This window comes from Pseudophryne corroboree, chromosome 12 (assembly GCF_028390025.1).
Source record: "Pseudophryne corroboree isolate aPseCor3 chromosome 12, aPseCor3.hap2, whole genome shotgun sequence".
In the NCBI taxonomy this organism is placed as follows: domain Eukaryota; kingdom Metazoa; phylum Chordata; class Amphibia; order Anura; family Myobatrachidae; genus Pseudophryne; species Pseudophryne corroboree.
Window position 1 is genome coordinate 14,906,286 of NC_086455.1, and position 21,200 is coordinate 14,927,485.

The following is a 21,200-nucleotide window of genomic DNA, read 5'->3' on the forward strand; positions in this document are numbered from 1 at the left end:
CTGCAGCATGATAGGAGGGAGAGCAGTCACAGAAGGACTGATGCGGAGTTCTTTATGCCAGTGCTGACGGGCTTCCTACTGAGGTGCCCACCGGCTGCGGCACTTATCCATTGCTGTGCATATTAAGCCGCACCATCAGAGATTGCACCAGCCACATGGAAGCGCAGATTCACCGTCTGGGCATGGCTGTCTGCGTCAGTGCAACTGTGTCCTATCGCAACACGCCCTCGTATGGCTAGCCCACCCAAGTTACCAGAAACGCCCGCCAACGCTGCATCTCTCCACGTACAATTTCCATCTGTGGCTATGAGCGGTAACCACCAGGACACATGCGCAGCGCAACTCCTATGCAGCGCGGACCTAAAGTATCGACTGCTTGTGCCGACATCACCACTGCAAATTCTGCATCAGGCCCAGACTGACTGACTTGCTCTACAGAATTGCACGGGTGTATGTATACAAAGGCGCAGAGCCAGTGATGTCACAGCAGCCCAAATGACTGCACTCTTTGTTGGAAATGTGTGTGTACAGGCTGAGGATGTAGCAGAGTCTCTGTACACACCAGCAGAGGCCTGACAGCTACGAACAGCCCAGTTACTTAACCAGTGGAGGGGTTTTATTGAAGATAAAGCAGGTACAGCCGTACTCACTGTTATACACACTGACAGATGGAGCAGAGCGGGGTGTCAGACAGCTTACCAGCCGGTGATTGTATGTAGGTACCGGGTAGTGGTACAGGATGCTGGAACAAAGGTTGCATCTCAGATAGACCTGTGATTATGGTTTTCCATTGTGTCACTCACACAGTCCCAAGATGGCTCTGCACATGCTCATTAGTAGCCTCAGCGGCCATCTTGGTACAGAGAATGAAGCTTCAATGGAGGAATAGCAACATGGAGTCTGCGCACTCCACTTTGTACAGTCTCAAACTGTCCTAAAGGTATGAGAGGAGTTCTGTAGAGTATATTGTAACATCGTGGTTCTATCTGAAAATGTCAATTTTGGTGTTTTGTGTTCCTTTAAAGCATACCCATTTCAACTTCCGCTGCTCGTGCGATCAACTAGACGCCGCCTATGGGGGAGTGTATTTTAGCATAGCAGGGCTGCGATCGCTTGTGCAGCCGTGCTATGCTAAAAAAGTTTTGTGCAGAACAAGACCAGCCCTGCAGTTACTCACCCAGTGCGACGGGTCCAGCAATGAAGGTCGCGGAATTGACGTCAGACATCCGCCCTCCAAACGCCTGGACATGCCTGCGTTCGGATCTCCACGCCCGGAAAACGGTGAGTTGACGCCCCGGAACGCCTTCCTCCTGTCAATCTTCTTGTGGTCGCCGCTGCGACCGCTTTCTTCGTACACGGCGTCGCCGGACAATGACGTGCCTGCGCAATGCGGCCGCCGTGCATGCGCAGTTCCGACCCGTTCGCACCGCTGCGATGAACTGCAGCGTGCGAACAAGTCGGAATGACCCCCAAAGGCCAGACTTTAGGCGCATAAATCCACATTGGGGCAACCTAGCAGAGGAATCAGGCAAAGTCAGGACCGATAGAGATTCTTGCAACCTCTGCCATAGCTGGGCACAGCAAATCTCCCACCGGCAGTATGGCCGGCTGCTGGGGTTAGCTATGTGCAATAATGAGGTAGCTGGGCTTATCACTAGAGGTAGGTGCCACATTGTAGCCCCAGCTATTTACAGAATAAGTCAACACTGATATGTATGGGGAATCTCTGTGATAACATCTGTGGCCTTTATTAAACAGTTAGCATTCAGCGAGGATGTGAGCGAGCGCTGCGTTAAGATGGGAATTTATAGCAGACGCCGTTCCATTGTCAGGTGCTGTCAGCTGGCACCAGCTAGGATGTCATGATTGAATGTCAAGTGTGAGAAATATGACAGCGAAAGGGGGGGGGGGGGGGGGGGGGGAGAAAAAATTTAATTTGCCTTACTTTTTAGGTTTCCCAGTCCCAGCGCCAGCCCGTCTTTGGTCCATTGTACAATGCCGGAATAGTTTAGCACCACGCAGGACAGGACCACCTTCTGCCCTGCCACCACTGTCTGGTCGGTGGGCTCCTGGAGGAAGCGAGGGTGCATGCCTGCAAGGAAACAGAGAATGATTGGAAGACTTAAAACCGATTCACAAATGATGATAAATGTCTGTGGGGAGGCGGGAATCAAGAAAATATACTTCACAGCCCTATTCCATGGTATTAAATCATACACCTCATCTAAGTTACCTCTATGCTGATACGTGCTGTTACAGTGTATACAGCTGGAGCAGGCTTTGGTGCACTTTATGTGGCACACTTAGCAGCAAATAGACAAGGGGGGGGGGTTACTGATAAACATGTGCTGCAATAAAGTCTTCTACATATGAACATCACTGCTGTCATTATAGGTTTGCAGGAAAGTAACACAGCGGCATCATTGAACATTTGTGTGCGCCATTCATATTGCTGAATACACAAAGACCGTAATGGTGGAAGCAGGGGAACTTACGGCGTTCTGCAGTACAGGAGCGCAGCTGGCTAAAATCCGTACTCATGCAATCAGCAGACGCATACAGTTACTGGGAGATCATGTAATTACATAGTAACATAGTATCTGAGGTTGAAAAAAGACAATTGTCCATCGAGTTCAACCTATTTGTGGTCTCCTACGCATGATGATTTGACTAAAATTTCTGACTGATGCTGCTGTCAGCCGTTGCATTTATCCCTATTTATAGTAACTATAATGCATGACTATGCACCATACCCCTGGATATCCTTATCCATTAGGAATTTATCTAACCCATTCTTAAAGGTGTTGACAGATTCCGCCATTACAATTCCCTCAGGCAGGGAATTCCAAACACGTATTGTCCTTACCATGAAAAAGCCTTTACGACGTATTGTGCGGAATCTCCTCTCCTCTAACCTGAGCGAGTGTCCACGAGTTCTCTGTGTTGATCTAACCAAAAACAGGTCCCGCGCAAGCTCTGTGTATTGTCCCCTTATATATTTGTAGATGTTGATCATATCCCCTCTTAGTCTCCTCTTTTCCAGTGTAAACATGCCTAGTCTTTCAAGCCTTTCCTTGTATTCCATCGTCTCCATGCCCTTAATTAGTTTGGTCGCCCTCCTCTGAACCTTTTCTAGCTCCAGGATATCCTTTTTGTAGTACGGTGCCCAGAATTGTACACAGTATTCAAGGTGTGGCCTCACTAGTGATTTATATAACGGGAGTATAATACTCTCGTCCCTAGCATCAATACCCCGTTTTATGCATGCTAATATCTTATTAGCCTTCTTTGCTGCAGTCCTACTTTGGGTACTACTGCTTAGCTTGCTATCTATGAGGACACCTAAGTCCAAGTACTTGAAGATAACTGAGCTAACTTTAAATAGGCATCATATAGCTTTTTACTCTAATATACATTATTATTCATAAAATAATACAATTTTAGCTACATCCCTGTATCTGACATTCCTGTCCCCTGTCCAGGTAATGTCCCACAGGTCAGTAAAAGTTGCTGGCTGTTTGTATGCCAGTTAAAAATATATAAAAGATTGGACGACCCTGGTATGAAAACGTTGATATGCAGACAGAGTTACTTTTAGGGATTTCTATCTACCATCGATGTTTTTTTCCATCTACAGCAGAGATCCAATGGTTCACCCCAATCAATGGCACCAGGACACTGAGCCTAGCTCCACCCCCCACACATTCCCCCACCCCCCGATGCAACAAGCGCAGTTCCAGCCCCACTCTGATTGACCTGCTGCCCTGCGGGTAATAGAGCAGCGGTGAGCATCGTTGGGTGAAACCATCAGTGGTTCTCAGTCGATGGTTCATACCATCGAGGTTTACACCAATGGTATTATTGAATTTGGGCATCGAAGGTTAACCCACGGGTGGCCATTCCTAGTAACTTTGCACCTTGGCAAAACAATGCTGCACTGCATAGGCGGGGGGAAGTAACAGGTACAGAGAGATTTGCATTTGGGAGGTGCGTGTCCAAACACAAATATAAATTGCAGTGTAATATTAAAGCTGGCCAGCATTTGTGGGCTACATGCAAACGCAGAAAGTATTTACCCTGCATTCAATACAATAGATGTATTTGCCCCCAACACCGACCCCATAATGCAGCACCTTACTACGTAGACTGCTTTCCCTACAGTGTACTAAGACATGAACATCCAGTTCCATAAATGTGCCACACGTTAAAATAAAAAATCATTGCTAAATGGCAGGAGCAATTTTGGGTGTTCAAAATTTCCAACCACAAAGAGCTTGCAATCTAAACGAGACTCTATGGTGTAGCGTCCCAGAGTGAGTGGGTGGCAGGGACATATCTCTGATCCCGCTTTCCCCATGTTCCAGAGGACAGGACTAAAAACCTGCAGCTGTACCTCGAGCAGCATGCTACCCGCAGGGAGTAATTGGTGTTAACTGTAGGGCTAAACGCAGTCGGCCCCCTCCCCTCCAGGAGACTTTCAGGTCGATCGATAGCAGTCATGTTTCCAGAGAGATGCAGTTTGATTCAGTCTCCGAGGTTAAAAGTAGAACGGCTGCTCAGCCGCCTGGGGGCTAACAGGCCATCGATTGGGCCATTCTCTACAACGAGCCCTCTGAGCCTTCTACTGTGGGTAGAGCCGTTCCGGGCAGGGGTATCAGCAGAGGGAGACGGCCACCTCAGAGGGCATTTAGGGACACGGGGTGCTAATAAGGCATTCTTCTGCTGCTGCAATGCAAACTCACTTGTAATGGAAAACCAGAGATACCTGTGATTGGCATGGCTGCTAATAGTACCTAATTTACAGTCGCAGATTGCTACGATTCTGGAAAATAAACCCTGAGCAGTCTGTACTAAGGGGGTCATTCAGACCTGATCGCACGCTGCCGTTTTTTGCAGCGGTGCAATCAGGTCTGAAGTGCGCTTGCTCATGGGTCGCAATGGGAGCGACGAATATAACGAAGAAAGCGATCGCACCGGCGATCGCTAGAAGATTGTCAGGAAGAGGCCGTTCGTGGGCGTCGACTGACCGCTTTCAGGGAGTGTCCATGTGAACGCAGGCGTGCCCAGCCGTTTCCAGGGAGGGATCCTTACGTCGGCTCCGTCCTGGTTTATTGCAGCAGGTGAGTAAGTCCGGAGCTGTGCAGAGACTTGTGCAGCTGTCTGCACAAGTGAGCGCAGCCCTGCACAGCGATTCCCCCCTCCCCCGTGGGCGGCGATTACCTGGTCGCAGCAGTGCAAAAAAATAGCCTGCGTGCGACCAGGTCTGAATTAGGCCCTAGATCCGATGCAAATATTGTTCCAAAAATGTTTACAAGATGTTTGTGCAGCATTTGCGTCGTTTCGCATGTTCTGCGCGGAACACAAACCTGACGAGAGCAGACTGATCCGCCTATCACTTTATAGATTATTAATCACGCCAAATGCAAATTACCATACACAGATTTATCACATCTTGGAGAGAGATAAAGTACCAACCAGTCAGCTCCTGTCATTTTGCATAGACAGCCTGTAACATGACAGTAGCTGATTGGTACTTTATCTCTCTCCACACTTTGATAAATCTCTCCCAAAAGTGCGCAATTGCGGCGCATAAGAAGAACGTGGAAACGGTATCCATGGGGATAATTCAATGTAATTTGATGTTCCCAGCGTAATGTACTACAGATGATGTGCAGCGCACATATAACATGTAGCCTAACACGGCTCATTTTCCGCGCAAGGTAAAATGCGCGATGCAGGGGCCTGTAGGTTGTACACGCAGTTCCAACAGCACATCGCCTTTCACCGAATGTAATCCACAAGCCCCCTATAGATCTTCACACATTTGCAAAACAGCCTGGAATCTGAAAAGCTGTCCCGGAATTAATGTTCTGCAGGGATACTGCAGGTTACAACTTCGCCCACGTGAAGCAGCGCAAATACAAATCACACACACACACACACACACCCCACCACCCTCACTTCTCTCTCTCTGTAAAACACTATTGTTTGGCGTTTTGGATTCCTAATTAGAATTTTTAAATAGATGGTGATGCCAGCTCTAGGTTAACTGTTCAGCCTGGTTCCCCGATGCCTGAGAGGCTCAGCAGGTTGTATTCCTGGCAGGGAGAATGCTTAATAGCTACATATGCTGTAAACCCCGCAGCTCGTGAGACAATCGTGTGCAAGAGATTAATACAGCTTCAAGCCCTGGCAGCCAGTGCAATTTCTCATCACACCAACTGACAATCTAATTGTGGGTATTTCATACATCCCTGCTGGGATGGAGGTGATGGAGGTAGCATATAGTTGGCCAGCAGATCGCATTTTTCCTTCCGTACTCCTGTGAAGCAGCTGCAGAATGAACTACGTCTGTCTTGTCGAGAATTCAATTGTGTGATATATTGTTTCATGCAAATTGAGGTTTGTGGTGAAAAAAGGGCTTTTCCCGGAGAGGTGACGTTCTCGTGATATTTGCTTTGCACTTCCACACTGTATTGGACAGGTCACCTTTCACATAACTAATGCAATGGATACTGCAGGGTGTGCTTGGGTCAGGGATGGGTACACGTAAGGATAAGTTCTGTTGGCGAAACGCGTGAAATTTTGCAGATACGTTTGGGACGAGGCGAGTATTTTGTGGAACAGTTTATAAAGGGTTGTTCTTCTCTGCTAAACAGCCTACCAAGAGGATCCAGTATGAATCCACTGCTCATTCTATCAAGGAATATGGCAGCTCCTGTTCCTGTCCCTGGAATAACATATTATACATGTTAATGAACTTCATTGGCCTGATTTAGAGTTGCACGCAGCTCAAAGACAAATATGGCCTCATTGGGGGCTCGTCTGTGTTCAGGGTTGGCTTCCCTTATCCGTTCGCTTGTGGCATCGTCCGTCATCACCGTACCTGGTGTAAGATATCCACCTGACAGTAGACCGATTGCTGCGTATGCCCAACTCTAGATGACCTGCAATACCTCAAGTCATGTGTACACTCAGCTGCCACCCAGTTTATTGCCTGTAGACACCACCCACAATCTGTAGACACCGCCCACAATCAGAAGAGCCACCCACAAAATGGACTTGTGTGAATCATGCCCTGTTTGGTCAAACGATTCGCTGCCAGTGGTCCCAAATTCAACAGTAGAAAGAGGTGCGGTCTGCTGTTAAGGGGGAGTGGTCTAGTCAAAATGGGTGTGGTTTGGTGAAGATCATTCATAATTAATTTCCTAGTACAAAACAAAGCAAACATGGTACCAGATGAACATCTGTGTGTTGGAATTTTCTGTTATTACCCCTGTTTGGTGTTCTAAGTAAATCACTGCGTTGCCATCTCCAGTCCTCCACATAAAAATAGGCCCACTGTCATGGCAGCATGACAATGAGCAGCACCCAGCTGGCCACACAGTCGGCCATCAATCATAAGTATTAAAAATTTCAAAAAATTATGCAATTTATTTAAAATACAAACTTTTAATGTTTCTAGAGAGACGGTAGCGCCCACATTATTGGACAGGTGTACACGCCCACATGACTCTGGTTACACCCACACGGCACTAGCCACACCCACACATCACTGGTCACAGCTCCCTCCCTTCTCAGAATAGGCTCTAGAATATTTTCCGTCCCAAACCCTTAGCGTTGGGGATGTTAGAAGTCTCCCTGCGCGTGCTTATCCCATAATCTAGCCAAGTGTTATTCGTTGCCAGTTCTCCCAGGCTGTACAATACATATATATTTTTTATTTTCAATTTACAGATCCTAAAAAGTTTAATTTACTAAAAGCATTCTCTAAATGCTCCCTTTCCTTCCTTACCTATCTCAGTCAATTAAAGTAATTGTGGAAAAGAGAAATCACTAAAGAAGAAAAAAAATGCTGCGAAAGCAAGAACTGGACTTGGCGTAATGTCTCAGCGGAGTAACCCTTCACTGGGATTATACGTGATGGCTGCTGTGGGCTGAGTAAAGACTGCTATGTAACCTGCAGGGCCGATCCAGCACGCAAAGCTGTGTGTGCACGAGCAGAAGCCGCATCTCATCACGGGGCAGGAGGGTGCGTGGCATCTGCATTTCATGGGCAGTATTGTGGCATTGGGGGGGGGTTGGTACGGACAATACAGGCACGCCTGCATAGGCAGAGGACAACCCTTAACATTCGAGAGCATCACCGTTGTGCGATGTATGTTAGCGGGGGGGAGCGAGACAGACTTGCCCTGTGCTTGGCATCCCCTGCCTGTTAGTGTTTTTTCGCTTTCGATTTTTCGCATATCTTAAGGGCCCCATACACTACAGCGATATGTCTGAGGCGATTTCCCTTGAACTCTCCCAAGAGCTTCCCGGGACTGGTTCCATACGATTCCATACGATTTGGTACATTTTGCATGCGATATATCTTATGCGATCCCAGCCATGCCTGCGGGAACCGACATATCACGAGTGCAGCACTAACGACCTAGAGGAGTCGAACAGATGCTCACGGGGCTGCGCATCGGATCGGATACACAGCCAAAATGCCCGATTTCACCCGATATATCGGCCCGAATGCCTGAATTGGGCTGCAATTGGGCATAATCGTTCCAGTGTATGAGGCCCTTAAGACCCATGCTGAATTAGGCCCTGTATCCAGTCATAGGGCCCGATTCAGGTTGGATCGCAAAACGCGATCCAACCACAATAAAAAAGCATTTTATGCGGGGTGGGCCGCAGGAAATGCAAATGCCTTTGCCTGTCAATCAGGTAGAGGTGTTCGCGGGGGTGGCAACGCTCCGTTTCCTAGGCAGAGCGTTGTGGGGGCAGAGGCGGGCAAATGGGGGCGGTGGTGTGGAAAAGGGGGTCGCGGCATGTGCGTGGTCGCGGCGGCTGCGTGACGTCACACTAATTAGCAGAATTTGCCATCCTTACTGAGTCGGGCCCATAATCTGGTCAGAATGTCGACACTAGACTGTTGACATGGACGTTATGTTGACATTCTCAATTGTCAAAATGGTCAAAATGTCAACATGCTCATAATCTTGACATTTAACATAAAAAATCGACATGTAACATTAACCCTTTACAGTCGACGTTTTATTTAACAAGTCGACAGTACATTTTTGTGTTATTTTTAGGGTCAGTCACAAGCAAAAAACGAAGCTAACATTTTGATGCCGTCATGGTGAATGTCAAGATTATGAACATGTTGACATTCTCATCATGTCAACATATGAATGTCGATATTTTCCCTATCAATCTAATGCCCATTCAGAACCTGTCTGACTGTTGACTTCTCATTGTCCATTATGAAGGCGCCTGATTGAAAGGTGGAGTGATTGGCGCTGCGTCTTTCAGTAACGGGATCGGAGAAGTTACGGTAATGCAGCAGGAGGCGTCCTGTGTAAAAAAAACCTGCAAATGCCGGTTTCTGGGATCTGCTGCCTGCGTCGGAAGAAGTGAGCGGCTTCCCCCCACATTGCAACCAGAGCTGCAGTAACATCGCGGCGCATGTGCTCTGCGGCTCTGGTGCAGTGACAGCATCGGACAGCTGCGACCAAATCAGTCCATCATCCCAGACCCAATCAGGCTCTTGCTCTTACCTGTTGGACAGCGGCTTGAGCCAGGTTTACAGAACAGTTACACCCTATTATAAACAGGTTATTCTCTGTTATGGGTATAACTTATGTCTTACGGAGAACTTTTCCTGCCGAGCGTCAATTTGGCATGCTTTGACGATGACCAATGAAATATCATCGCTAGACATCAGATCAGTCACAGCAAGTGTTCAGATCAGTGTGAACAATGCTTGTTTGCATCCAGTATATGGACGTATTTCATCATCCTTAGAGGAAAAATATGTTTATTAGAATTGAAAATAATAAGTCACTCTAAAGCATTGTGACAAATCTATGGGGTGCAGAGAATGTCGGGAGTCAGGGAGATCTCATCACAATGGTTTATTGTAAATATATAAGATGAATGCCTGAGCCATCAAATGGTGTCACACTTGTCAAGGTCTCCTGCGTTTCCGTGCGTTCCGATTATACTGGCAGTGGGCGGGTGAATAATGAGAGAAGCACTGCGTAGTCACACATTACATGGCTTTGCTTCTGATAAGTTTGGGGATCAGTCAGAATGGTAACATAGGTCCAAGTTTGGCCGCCTTTAGGGGCCTATTCATCGAGGTGGATGGGTCCATTATACATGCGGAGTCAGTAGTTTCCTCTTGTTTTATATAACAGACCCATTCACCATTTCAACCCCCAAACTACAAGTTTTCGGAGCTTGACTGCAGGAACTAATGTCATCTTCAGATGGCACTAGCCCACTGAGCCCTGCTCCCTCTTATTGGAAGGAGATTCCTCCACCTCCTCCAGCTCTCGCTATGCTCATGCATGTGCTCAGATCACACATGTTCAGTAACACTGCCCGGCAGGGTAAACTTATGCCACTACTACCTAGTAACGAAAGGAGTAGCGGTAGGACTTGTGGGAGAGCTTCTTTCGGAGTAGCTGTTCCGGCACTGGAACAATTTCTGCGGTGCATTGATGTCTGCCACCTCAACTCGCGGCAAGTTAAAAACATAATTCATGTGGGGTCACTGGGTGGTAACACTGAATCTATAGATTGGAAGCAGGACTCACCATTTTTTTTTTGTTATTGCCCAGTCTTGCTTTATTACTGTTCTACTACTGTTTTGTTTGTAATTGTAAAGCACAAGTGAATGTGCTGGCTATATATAAGTTACTGTTAATAAATTGGTCATACAGAGTGTCCATTCATGGATAGAACAACATTAGGGACAGTAAAGAAATGAAAAAGGATGGGCCATTGCAAAGTCCGGTCAAGGATAATGGGGGTCATTCCGAGTTGATCATAGCTGTGCTAAATTTAGCACAGCTACAATCAGGCACTCAGACATGCGGGGGGACGCCCAACACAGGGCTAGTCCGTCACGCATGTCAGTGCCGCCCCCCTCCCCCCCTGCAGAAATGCAAAAGCATCGCACAGCGGCGATGCTTTTGCATCTCAGGAGTTACTCCCGGCCAGCGCAGCTCCTGCAGCTGGGCGGGAGAACCTCTACGTTGCCCCGGGTCGCAGCGGCTGCGTGTGATGGCACGCAGCCGCCACGTCCCGTCCCGCCCCCAACGCAAGCATGGCCGGACCGCCCCCCCCCCTAAACGGCGGCTTAACGCTGCCGTCCAGCCCCCTCCCGCCCAGCGACCGCCTCTGCCTCAGAGGCGATCGATATGCAACGACGGCTGGCATGCACCGGCGCCACAGCAGTTTCGACCCGCTCGCTGCTATAAACTGCAGCGAGCGATCGGTTCGGAATGACCCCCAATATCTCCTGGCACATGAAGCTACAAGTTATAGGACTTCTTCACTTAAGCTTGTTTCTGTAGAAAAGATCTTCTAGTCTCCTTTATACTGTATATCAACAGGAAAGCCAGCAGCGGAATATTATATTACTCTTTATGAAAATGAGACAGCTGTGAATGACATGTTAAGCAGTGTCAACACTGGAAGAGATGGTATGGGAAAACAGTAACAAGCCTCCCCTCTTTTCCTCTCGTCAGAGTTAAGGCACGAAGCAGGTTAACCGTCTACAGAAAATATATATATCTTTTTCCTTCATACTGCACGGAGGTGTATGTGTCACGTACCATTGTGTCAATCTAAGAATGGTTTCACCGCCATCATCAGTTATTTCCTTCGCGTTTCGCCATCTATTGTAGGTCAGAGGTGGACTTCTAGACTAGAAGCAAGTGGATGCGTTTTCATTTTAAGTCAACTTTACAGGGAAAATTTGGTGAGCTCTCCAGGATATCCTCGGAACAATATGCAAATAACCCTCTGTACAAGGAGAAATTACTTTTGGTTAATGCCCATTTCTCTGGCGTCCTAAGTGGATGCTGGGGACTCCGTCAGGACCATGGGGAATAGCGGCTCCGCAGGAGACAGGGCACAAAAGTAAAAGCTTTAGGATCAGGTGGTGTGCACTGGCTCCTCCCCCTATGACCCTCCTCCAGGCCTCAGTTAGATCTTTGTGCCCGGCCGAGAAGGGTGCAATCTAGGTGGCTCTCCTAAAGAGCTGCTTAGAGTAAAAGTTTTGTTAGGTTTTTTATTTTCAGTGAGTCCTGCTGGCAACAGGATCACTGCATCGAGGGACTTAGGGGAGAAGAAGTGAACTCACCTGCGTGCAGGATGGATTGGCTTCTTAGGCTACTGGACACTAGCTCCAGAGGGACGATCACAGGTACAGCCTGGATGGGTCACCGGAGCCGCGCCGCCGACCCCCTTGCAGATGCTGAAGAGAGAAGAGGTCCAGAAATCGGCGTCTGAAGACTTCCCAGTCTTCTTAAGGTAGCGCACAGCACTGCAGCTGTGCGCCATTGCTCTCAGCACACTTCACACCAACGGTCACTGAGGGTGCAGGGCGCTGGGGGGGGCGCCCTGAGCAGCAATGAAAGTACCTATGCTGGCTAAAAATACATCACATATAGCCCCTGGGGCTATATGGATGTATTTAACCCCTGCCAGGTTGTCAGAAAAACGGGAGAAGAAGCCCGCCGAAAAGGGGGCGGGGCCTATTCTCCTCAGCACACAGCGCCATTTTCCCTCACAAAACTGCTGGTGGGAAGGCTCCCAGGCTCTCCCCTGCACTGCACTACAGAAACAGGGTTAAAACAGAGAGGGGGGGGGCATTTTTGTGGCGATATTATTACATATTAAGATGCTATAAGGGAAAACACTTATATAAGGTTGTCCCTGTAAAATTATAGCGTTTTGGTGTGTGCTGGCAAACTCTCCCTCTGTCTCCCCAAAGGGCTAGTGGGGTCCTGTCCTCTATCAGAGCATTCCCTGTGTGTGTGCTGTGTGTCGGTACGTGTGTGTCGACATGTATGAGGACGATGTTGGTGAGGAGGCGGAGCAATTGCCTGTAATGGTGATGTCACTCTCTAGGGAGTCGACACCGGAATGGATGGCTTATTTAGGGAATTACGTGATAATGTCAACAAGCTGCAAGGTCGGTTGACGACATGAGACGGCCGGCAAACCAATTAGTACCTGTCCAGGCGTCTCAAACACCGTCAGGGGCTTTAAAACGCCCATTACCTCAGTCGGTCGACACAGACACGGACACTGACTCCAGTGTCGACGGTGAAGAAACAAACGTATTTTCCATTAGGGCCACACGTTACATGTTAAGGGCAATGAAGGAGGTGTTACATATTTCTGATACTACAAGTACCACAAAAAAGGGTATTATGTGGGGTGTGAAAAAACTACCTGTAGTTTTTCCTGAATCAGATAAATTAAATGAAGTGTGTGATGATGCGTGGGTCTCCCCCGATAGAAAATTAAAGGCGCTCACACGCTTATCAAAACAAGTGGCGTTACCGTCTCCAGATACGGCCGCCCTCAAGGAGCCAGCTAATAGGAGGCTGGAAAATATCCTAAACAGTATATACACACATACTGGTGTTATACTGCGACCAGCGATCGCCTCAGCCTGGATGTGCAGCGCTGGGGTGACTTGGTCGGATTCCCTGACTGAAAATATTGATACCTTTGACAGGGACAGTATTTTATTGACTATAGAGCATTTAAAGGATGCATTTCTATATATGCGAGATGCACAGAGGGATATTTGCACTCTGGCATCAAGAGTAAGTGCGATGTCCATGTCTGCCAGAAGATGTTTATGGACACGACAGTGGTCAGGTGATGCAGATTCCAAACGGCAGTATTGCCGTATAAAGGGGAGGAGTTATTTGGGGTCGGTCCATCGGACCTGGTGGCCACGGCAACAGCTGGAAAATCCACCTTTTTACCCCAAGTCACATCTCAGCAGAAAAAGACACCGTCTTTTCAGCCTCAGTCCTTTCGTCCCCATAAGGGCAAGCGGGCAAAAGGCCAGTCATATCTGCCCAGGGGTAGAGGAAGGGAAGAAGACTGCAGCAGGCAGCCCCTTCCCAGGAACAGAAGCCCTCCACCGCTTCTGCCAAGTCCTCAGCATGACGCTGGGGCCGTACAAGCGGACTCAGGTGCGGTGGGGGGGGTCGTCTCAAGAGTTTCAGCGCGCAGTGGGCTCACTCGCACGTGGACCCCTGGATCCTACAAGTAGTATCCCAGGGGTACAGATTGGAAATTCGAGACGTCTCCCCCTCGCAGGTTCCTGAAATCTGCTTTACCAACGTCTCCCTCCGACAGGGAGGCAGTATTGGAAACAATTCACAAGCTGTATTCCCAGCAGGTGATAATCAAAGTACCCCTCCTACAACAAGGAAAGGGGTATTATTCCACACTATTTGTGGTACTGAAGCCAGACGGCTCGGTGAGATTTATTCTAAATCTGAAATCTTTGAACACTTACATACAAAGGTTCAAATCAAGATGGAGTCACTCAGAGCAGTGATAGCGAACCAGGAAGAAGGGGACTATATGGTGTCCCTGGACATCAAGGATGCTTACCTCCACGTCCCAAATTGCCCTTCTCACCAAGGGTACCTCAGGTTCGTGGTACAGAACTGTCACTATCAGTTTCAGACGCTGCCGTTTGGATTGTCCACGGCACCCCGGGTCTTTACCAAGGTAATGGCCGAAATGATGATTCTTCTTCAAAGAAAAGGCGTCTTAATTATCCCTTACTTGGACGATCTCCTGATAAGGGCAAGGTCCAGAGAACAGTTGGAGGTCGGAGTAGCACTATCTCAAGTAGTTCTACGACAGCACGGGTGGATTCTAAATATTCCAAAATCGCATCTGATTCCGACGACACGTCTGCTGTTACTAGGGATGATTCTGGACACAGTCCAGAAAAAGGTGTTTCTCCCGGAGGAGAAAGCCTGGGAGTTATCCGAGCTAGTTAGGAACCTCCTAGAACCAGGCCAAGTGTCAGTGCATCAATGCACAAGAGTCCTGGGAAAAATGGTGGCTTCTTACGAAGCGATTCCATTCGGCAGATTTCACGAAAGAATTTTTCAGTGGGATCTGCTGGACGAATGGTCCGGATCGCATCTTCAGATGCATCAGCGGATAATCCTGTCTCCAAGGACAAGGGTGTCTCTTCTGTGGTGGCTGCAGAGTGCTCATCTACTAGAGGGCAGCAGATTCGGCATTCAGGACTGGGTCCTGGTGACCACGGATGCCAGCCTGAGAGGCTGGGGAGCAGTCACACAGGGAAGAAATTTCCAAGGAGTGTGGTCAAGTCTGGAGACTTCTCTCCACATAAATATACTGGAGCTAAGGGCAATTTACAATGCTCTGAGCCTAGGAAGACCTCTGCTTCAAAGTCAACCGGTGCTGATCCAGTCGGACAACATCACGGCAGTCGCCCACGTAAACAGACAGGGCGACACAAGAAAGTAGAAAGGGGGCGATCGGGCACAGGTTTAAATTCCATATAATATTTAGAAAAATAGCAGAAAAAAGACCAAAATTGGACAGTGTATTGACCTAAATAGGGAGATAACAATATATGTTATCAGTAATATACAGTCCTGGTTGGTGGTGCACCCAGAGCCAGAAGTACGTAAACTATGCAATGGGAGAGGACAGAAGGCTCTTGTGTGGGCGCACTCTTAAAATGAAAAAATACTTGAAAGTATTAGAGAGAATATTTTAAGATATAACTTTTATTATTAAGGTTAAAACAAGATAAACTTCCCACACATCTTGTAAAATAACCGGAGATTATTGAGGAAAAAATAAAAAAATGAAAAAATAAATGTTCTGGTCTCTTAAGTCGTAAGAGTATGGAAAGGGTTGTAGACATGGAGTAGTCATACCCCCATTTCCCCTGACCAGTACAGTATTTCTGTATTAATGGAACCGGGGGTTTCTTAGTCACAACACAGTTTCAAAATAATTAGGCTACAACTAGCTGAAATGGTAATCAGTGGTCACCACTCAAGGAATTATACCCCTGAGTATTGTTAGCATGCCATAGCCCTAATTGCGGGCAGAAATTGTGAGCAAGAAGTTATGGTCAGTTGATGTAGATATTGAGAGCAATAAAAGAAGGAGAAAGTAGAATTAGTGGTGATACTGCTGTTGGTGTGTGTTGGTCACATAAGAGAGGAAATTAATTCCTGACCTACTACACCAGGTATTCACAGGCAGTCACCTCTCCTGATACTAACCTGGCCCAACGCTGTTTGGCTTCCAAGATCGGACGAGATCGGGCACTGACAGCGTGGTATGGTCGTAGGGATTTATGTGTACACCAATGAGAGTGCACCTATATAGGAAATTGAAATTGAAAAGTGAAGGGTAAAGATGATAGAAAACGAAAATAACGGATAAGATAAGTACGTGAAAATATGTGGATCTGCTTTCCACGTTAGACCCGGTTTGAGAGATTCCACTGGTGTGGTACTCTATCCCGAGAATCGTGAATGAGAGTCCACGAAAATTGGTGAACACAGATTATGAAGATATTCAGGTTAGTATCTGTAATGGAATAATGCAAAGATTAAGCTGTCATTAGGCGGTATACAAAATTCAGGTGGGGCTGAGCCCAATGACCAACCGCAGACGTTCGTAGGCGTCAGAAAATTATAACCTTAGGCAAATAATGGTTTTTTGTTTAACCTTGTGCCAAAGAGTACGTATAGGGTTATTTATGAAGATACAGATAATATAACCCCTAAAGAGTAGAAAAACATACAAATAAACAAAGAGATAAAAAAAAAAAAATATAAAATGAAAATAAAACTAAAGATGAAAATAAAAATGAAAAAGTAAGCTGTATTGGGTAATATGACCCGGTACCGGCAGCATGAAACAAACTGCTCGGTGTACTGTACCATGCAAAATGATGATGTTAATACAAATAATATATCCCTTAAAGATAAGAGGTATATGAGATACACATAAATAAACCGATTCTGATGTAAGTAATATAACCCCTAATAGGGGAAGCTATATGAGTTGATATACCCAGTTGTTATAACGCAAAAATTGAGATAATTGGTATGCTGCACAGGACAAGGCTAAGATCCTGTTGTAGACATGCAGAATACTGGTAGCAAATTGATAAGACAAAAACAGTGAGTTCCTATCCCTAGAAGAAAATGTCAAAGCAGATACAAAATAAACTGACCAAAACAAATGCTGGCATAAGACCAATGATTTTAGGTGACTCACAGAATGGCGCCATGATATTCCGGAACCAGGAAGTGAACAAGCCCACAGGGTGAAACGCGTTTTCTGCGGGGAACTCCGTCCACACAGTCATATCATGGCGCCATTCTAACGGATCATAACTAACTCACTGGAGATTCGTAAGCTCCCTCTAATTACTTAGATTATCCTTGTTGCAAGGATCATTGCCGTTAGACCAGCCTAACACTCAGCCTCCTATGTATCTGAGGCTATTCTGTGAGTCACCTAAAATCATTGGTCTTATGCCAGCATTTGTTTTGGTCAGTTTATTTTGTATCTGCTTTGACATTTTCTTCTAGGGATAGGAACTCACTGTTTTTGTCTTATCAATTTGCTACCAGTATTCTGCATGTCTACAACAGGATCTTAGCCTTGTCCTGTGCAGCATACCAATTATCTCAATTTTTGCGTTATAACAACTGGGTATATCAACTCATATAGCTTCCCCTATTAGGGGTTATATTACTTACATCAGAATCGGTTTATTTATGTGTATCTCATATACCTCTTATCTTTAAGGGATATATTATTTGTATTAACATCATCATTTTGCATGGTACAGTACACCGAGCAGTTTGTTTCATGCTGCCGGTACCGGGTCATATTACCCAATACAGCTTACTTTTTCATTTTTATTTTCATCTTTAGTTTTATTTTCATTTTATATTTTTTTTTTTTTATCTCTTTGTTTATTTGTATGTTTTTCTACTCTTTAGGGGTTATATTATCTGTATCTTCATAAATAACCCTATACGTACTCTTTGGCACAAGGTTAAACAAAAAACCATTATTTGCCTAAGGTTATAATTTTCTGACGCCTACGAACGTCTGCGGTTGGTCATTGGGCTCAGCCCCACCTGAATTTTGTATACCGCCTAATGACAGCTTAATCTTTGCATTATTCCATTACAGATACTAACCTGAATATCTTCATAATCTGTGTTCACCAATTTTCGTGGACTCTCATTCACGATTCTCGGGATAGAGTACCACACCAGTGGAATCTCTTAAACCGGGTCTAACGTGGAAAGCAGATCCACATATTTTCACGTACTTATCTTATCCGTTATTTTCGTTTTCTATCATCTTTACCCTTCACTTTTCAATTTCAATTTCCTATATAGGTGCACTCTCATTGGTGTACACATAAATCCCTACGACCATACCACGCTGTCAGTGCCCGATCTCGTCCGATCTTGGAAGCCAAACAGCGTTGGGCCAGGTTAGTATCAGGAGAGGTGACTGCCTGTGAATACCTGGTGTAGTAGGTCAGGAATTAATTTCCTCTCTTATGTGACCAACACACACCAACAGCAGTATCACCACTAATTCTACTTTCTCCTTCTTTTATTGCTCTCAATATCTACATCAACTGACCATAACTTCTTGCTCACAATTTCTGCCCGCAATTAGGGCTATGGCATGCTAACAATACTCAGGGGTATAATTCCTTGAGTGGTGACCACTGATTACCATTTCAGCTAGTTGTAGCCTAATTATTTTGAAACTGTGTTGTGACTAAGAAACCCCCGGTTCCATTAATACAGAAATACTGTACTGGTCAGGGGAAATGGGGGTATGACTACTCCATGTCTACAACCCTTTCCATACTCTTACGACTTAAGAGACCAGAACATTTATTTTTTCATTTATTTATTTTTTCCTCAATAATCTCCGGTTATTTTACAAGATGTGTGGGAAGTTTATCTTGTTTTAACCTTAATAATAAAAGTTATATCTTAAAATATTCTCTCTAATACTTTCAAGTATTTTTTCATTTTAAGAGTGCGCCCACACAAGAGCCTTCTGTCCTCTCCCATTGCATAGGGCGACACAAGAAGCAGGAGGGCAATGGCAGAAGCTGCAAGGATTCTTCGCTGGGCGGAAAATCATGTGATAGCACTGTCAGCAGTGTTCATTCCGGGAGTGGACAACTGGGAAGCAGACTTCCTCAGCAGGCAGGACCTCCACCCGGGAGAGTGGGGACTTCACACGGAAGTCTTCCACATGATTGTGAACCATTGGGAAAAACCAAAGGTGGACATGATGGCGTCCCGCCTGAACAAAAAACTGGACAGGTATTGCGCCAGGTCAAGAGACCCTCAGGCAATAGCTGTGGACGTTCTGGTAACACCGTGGGTGTACCAGTCGGTGTATGTGTTCCCTCCTCTGCTTCTCATACCTAAGGTACTGAGAATTATAAGACGTAGAGGAGTAAGAACTATACTCGTGGCTCCGGATTGGCCAAGAAGGACTTGGTACCCGGAACTTCAAGAGATGCTCACAGAGGACTCATGGCCTCTGCCGCTAAGAAGGGACTTGCTTCAGCAAGTACCATGTCTGTTCCAAGACTTACCGCGGCTGCGTTTGACGGCATGGCGGTTGAACGCCGGATCCTAAGGGAAAAAGGCATTCCGGAAGAGGTCATTCCTACCCTGGTCAAAGCCAGGAAGGAGGTGACCGCACAACATTATCACCACATGTGGCGAAAATATGTTGCGTGGTGTGAGGCCAGGAAGGCCCCACGAAGAAATTTCAACTCGGTCGATTCCTGCATTTCCTGCAAACAGGAGTGTCTATGGGCCTCAAATTGGGATCCATTAAGGTTCAAATTTCGGCCCTGTCGATTTTCTTCCAGAAAGAATTGGCTTCAGTTCCTGAAGTCCAGAAGTTTGTCAAGGGAGTACTGCATATACAACCCCCTTTTGTGCCTCCAGTGGCACTGTGGGATCTCAACGTAGTTCTGGGATTCTTCAAATCACATTGGTTTAAACCGCTCAAATCTGTGTATTTGAAATATCTCACATGGAAAGTGACCATGATGTTGGCCCTGGCCTCGGCCAGGCGAGTGTCAGAATTGGCGGCTTTGTCTCACAAAAGCCCATATCTGATTGTCCATTCGGACAGGGCAGAGCTGCGGACTCGTCCCCAGTTTCTCCCTAAGGTGGTGTCAGCGTTTCACCTGAACCAGCTTATTGTGGTACCTGCGGCTACTAGGGACTTGGAGGACTCCAAGTTGCTAGATGTTGTCAGGGCCCTGAAAATATAGGTTTCCAGGACGGCTGGAGTCAGGAAAACTGACTTGCTGTTATCCGGTATGCACCCAACAAACTGGGTGCTCTTGCTTCTAAGCAGACGATTGCTAGTTGGATGTGTAGTACAATTCAGCTTGCACATTCTGTGGCAGGCCTGCCACAGCCAAAATATGTAAATGCCCATTCCACAAGGAAGGTGGGCTCATCTTGGGCGGCTGCCCGAGGGGTCTCGGCTTTACAACTTTGCCGAGCTGCTACTTGGTCAGGGGCACACCCTGGCTGAGGAGGACCTGGAGTTCTCTCACTCGGTGCTGCAGAGTCATCCGCACTCTCCCGCCCGTTTGGGAGCTTTGGTATAATCCCCATGGTCCTGACGGAGTCCCCAGCATCCACTTAGGACGTCAGAGAAAATAAGAATTTACTTACCGATAATTCTATTTCTCGTAGTCCGTAGTGGATGCTGGGCGCCCATCCCAAGTGCGGATTGTCTGCAATACTTGTACATAGTTATTGTTACAAAAATCGGGTTATTATTGTTGTGAGCCATCTTTTCAGAGGCTCCGCTGTTATCATGCTGTTAACTGGGTTCAGATCACAGGTTGTACAGTGTGATTGGTGTGGCTGGTATGAGTCTTACCCGGGATTCATAAATCCTTCCTTATTGTGTACGCTCGTCCGGGCACAGTATCCTAACTGAGGCTTGGAGGAGGGTCATAGGGGGAGGAGCCAGTGCACACCACCTGATCCTAAAGCCTTTACTTTTGTGCCCTGTCTCCTGCGGAGCCGCTATTCCCCATGGTCCTGACGGAGTCCCCAGCATCCACTACGGACTACGAGAAATAGAATTATCGGTAAGTAAATTCTTATTTTCATCCAGCCCACTGCCATCTGGATTAACCAGTCAGTGACTAGTTATGGCCATTGATCATCGATGTGTAACAACCATTGATGGCTAACATCTGATAGTAGATCGTTTTGCCATCGACGGTGGAAAACAGATGGACCCATGGGTTTGCACCGTCAGTGGCGCTATCCTCCCCC

The 21,200-nt window shown here is 46.8% G+C and overlaps 1 protein-coding gene and 2 pseudogenes across 1 annotated transcript in view; 1 reads left to right on the forward strand and 2 right to left on the reverse strand.

The window, feature by feature from the left end:
* The window catches only part of KIRREL1 (kirre like nephrin family adhesion molecule 1), an 82,626-nt gene that overhangs the window by 51,280 nt on the left and 10,146 nt on the right, over positions 1 to 21,200 (reverse strand). The window contains exon 2 of the mRNA XM_063947764.1: positions 1,946 to 2,092. Coding sequence (XP_063803834.1) covers positions 1,946 to 2,092 — 147 coding nt within the window. The remainder of the gene's footprint in view (positions 1 to 1,945; positions 2,093 to 21,200) is intronic.
* On the reverse strand, positions 16,052 to 16,170 carry LOC134981353 (5S ribosomal RNA; annotated as a pseudogene).
* LOC134981366 (5S ribosomal RNA) lies at positions 18,277 to 18,395 on the forward strand (annotated as a pseudogene).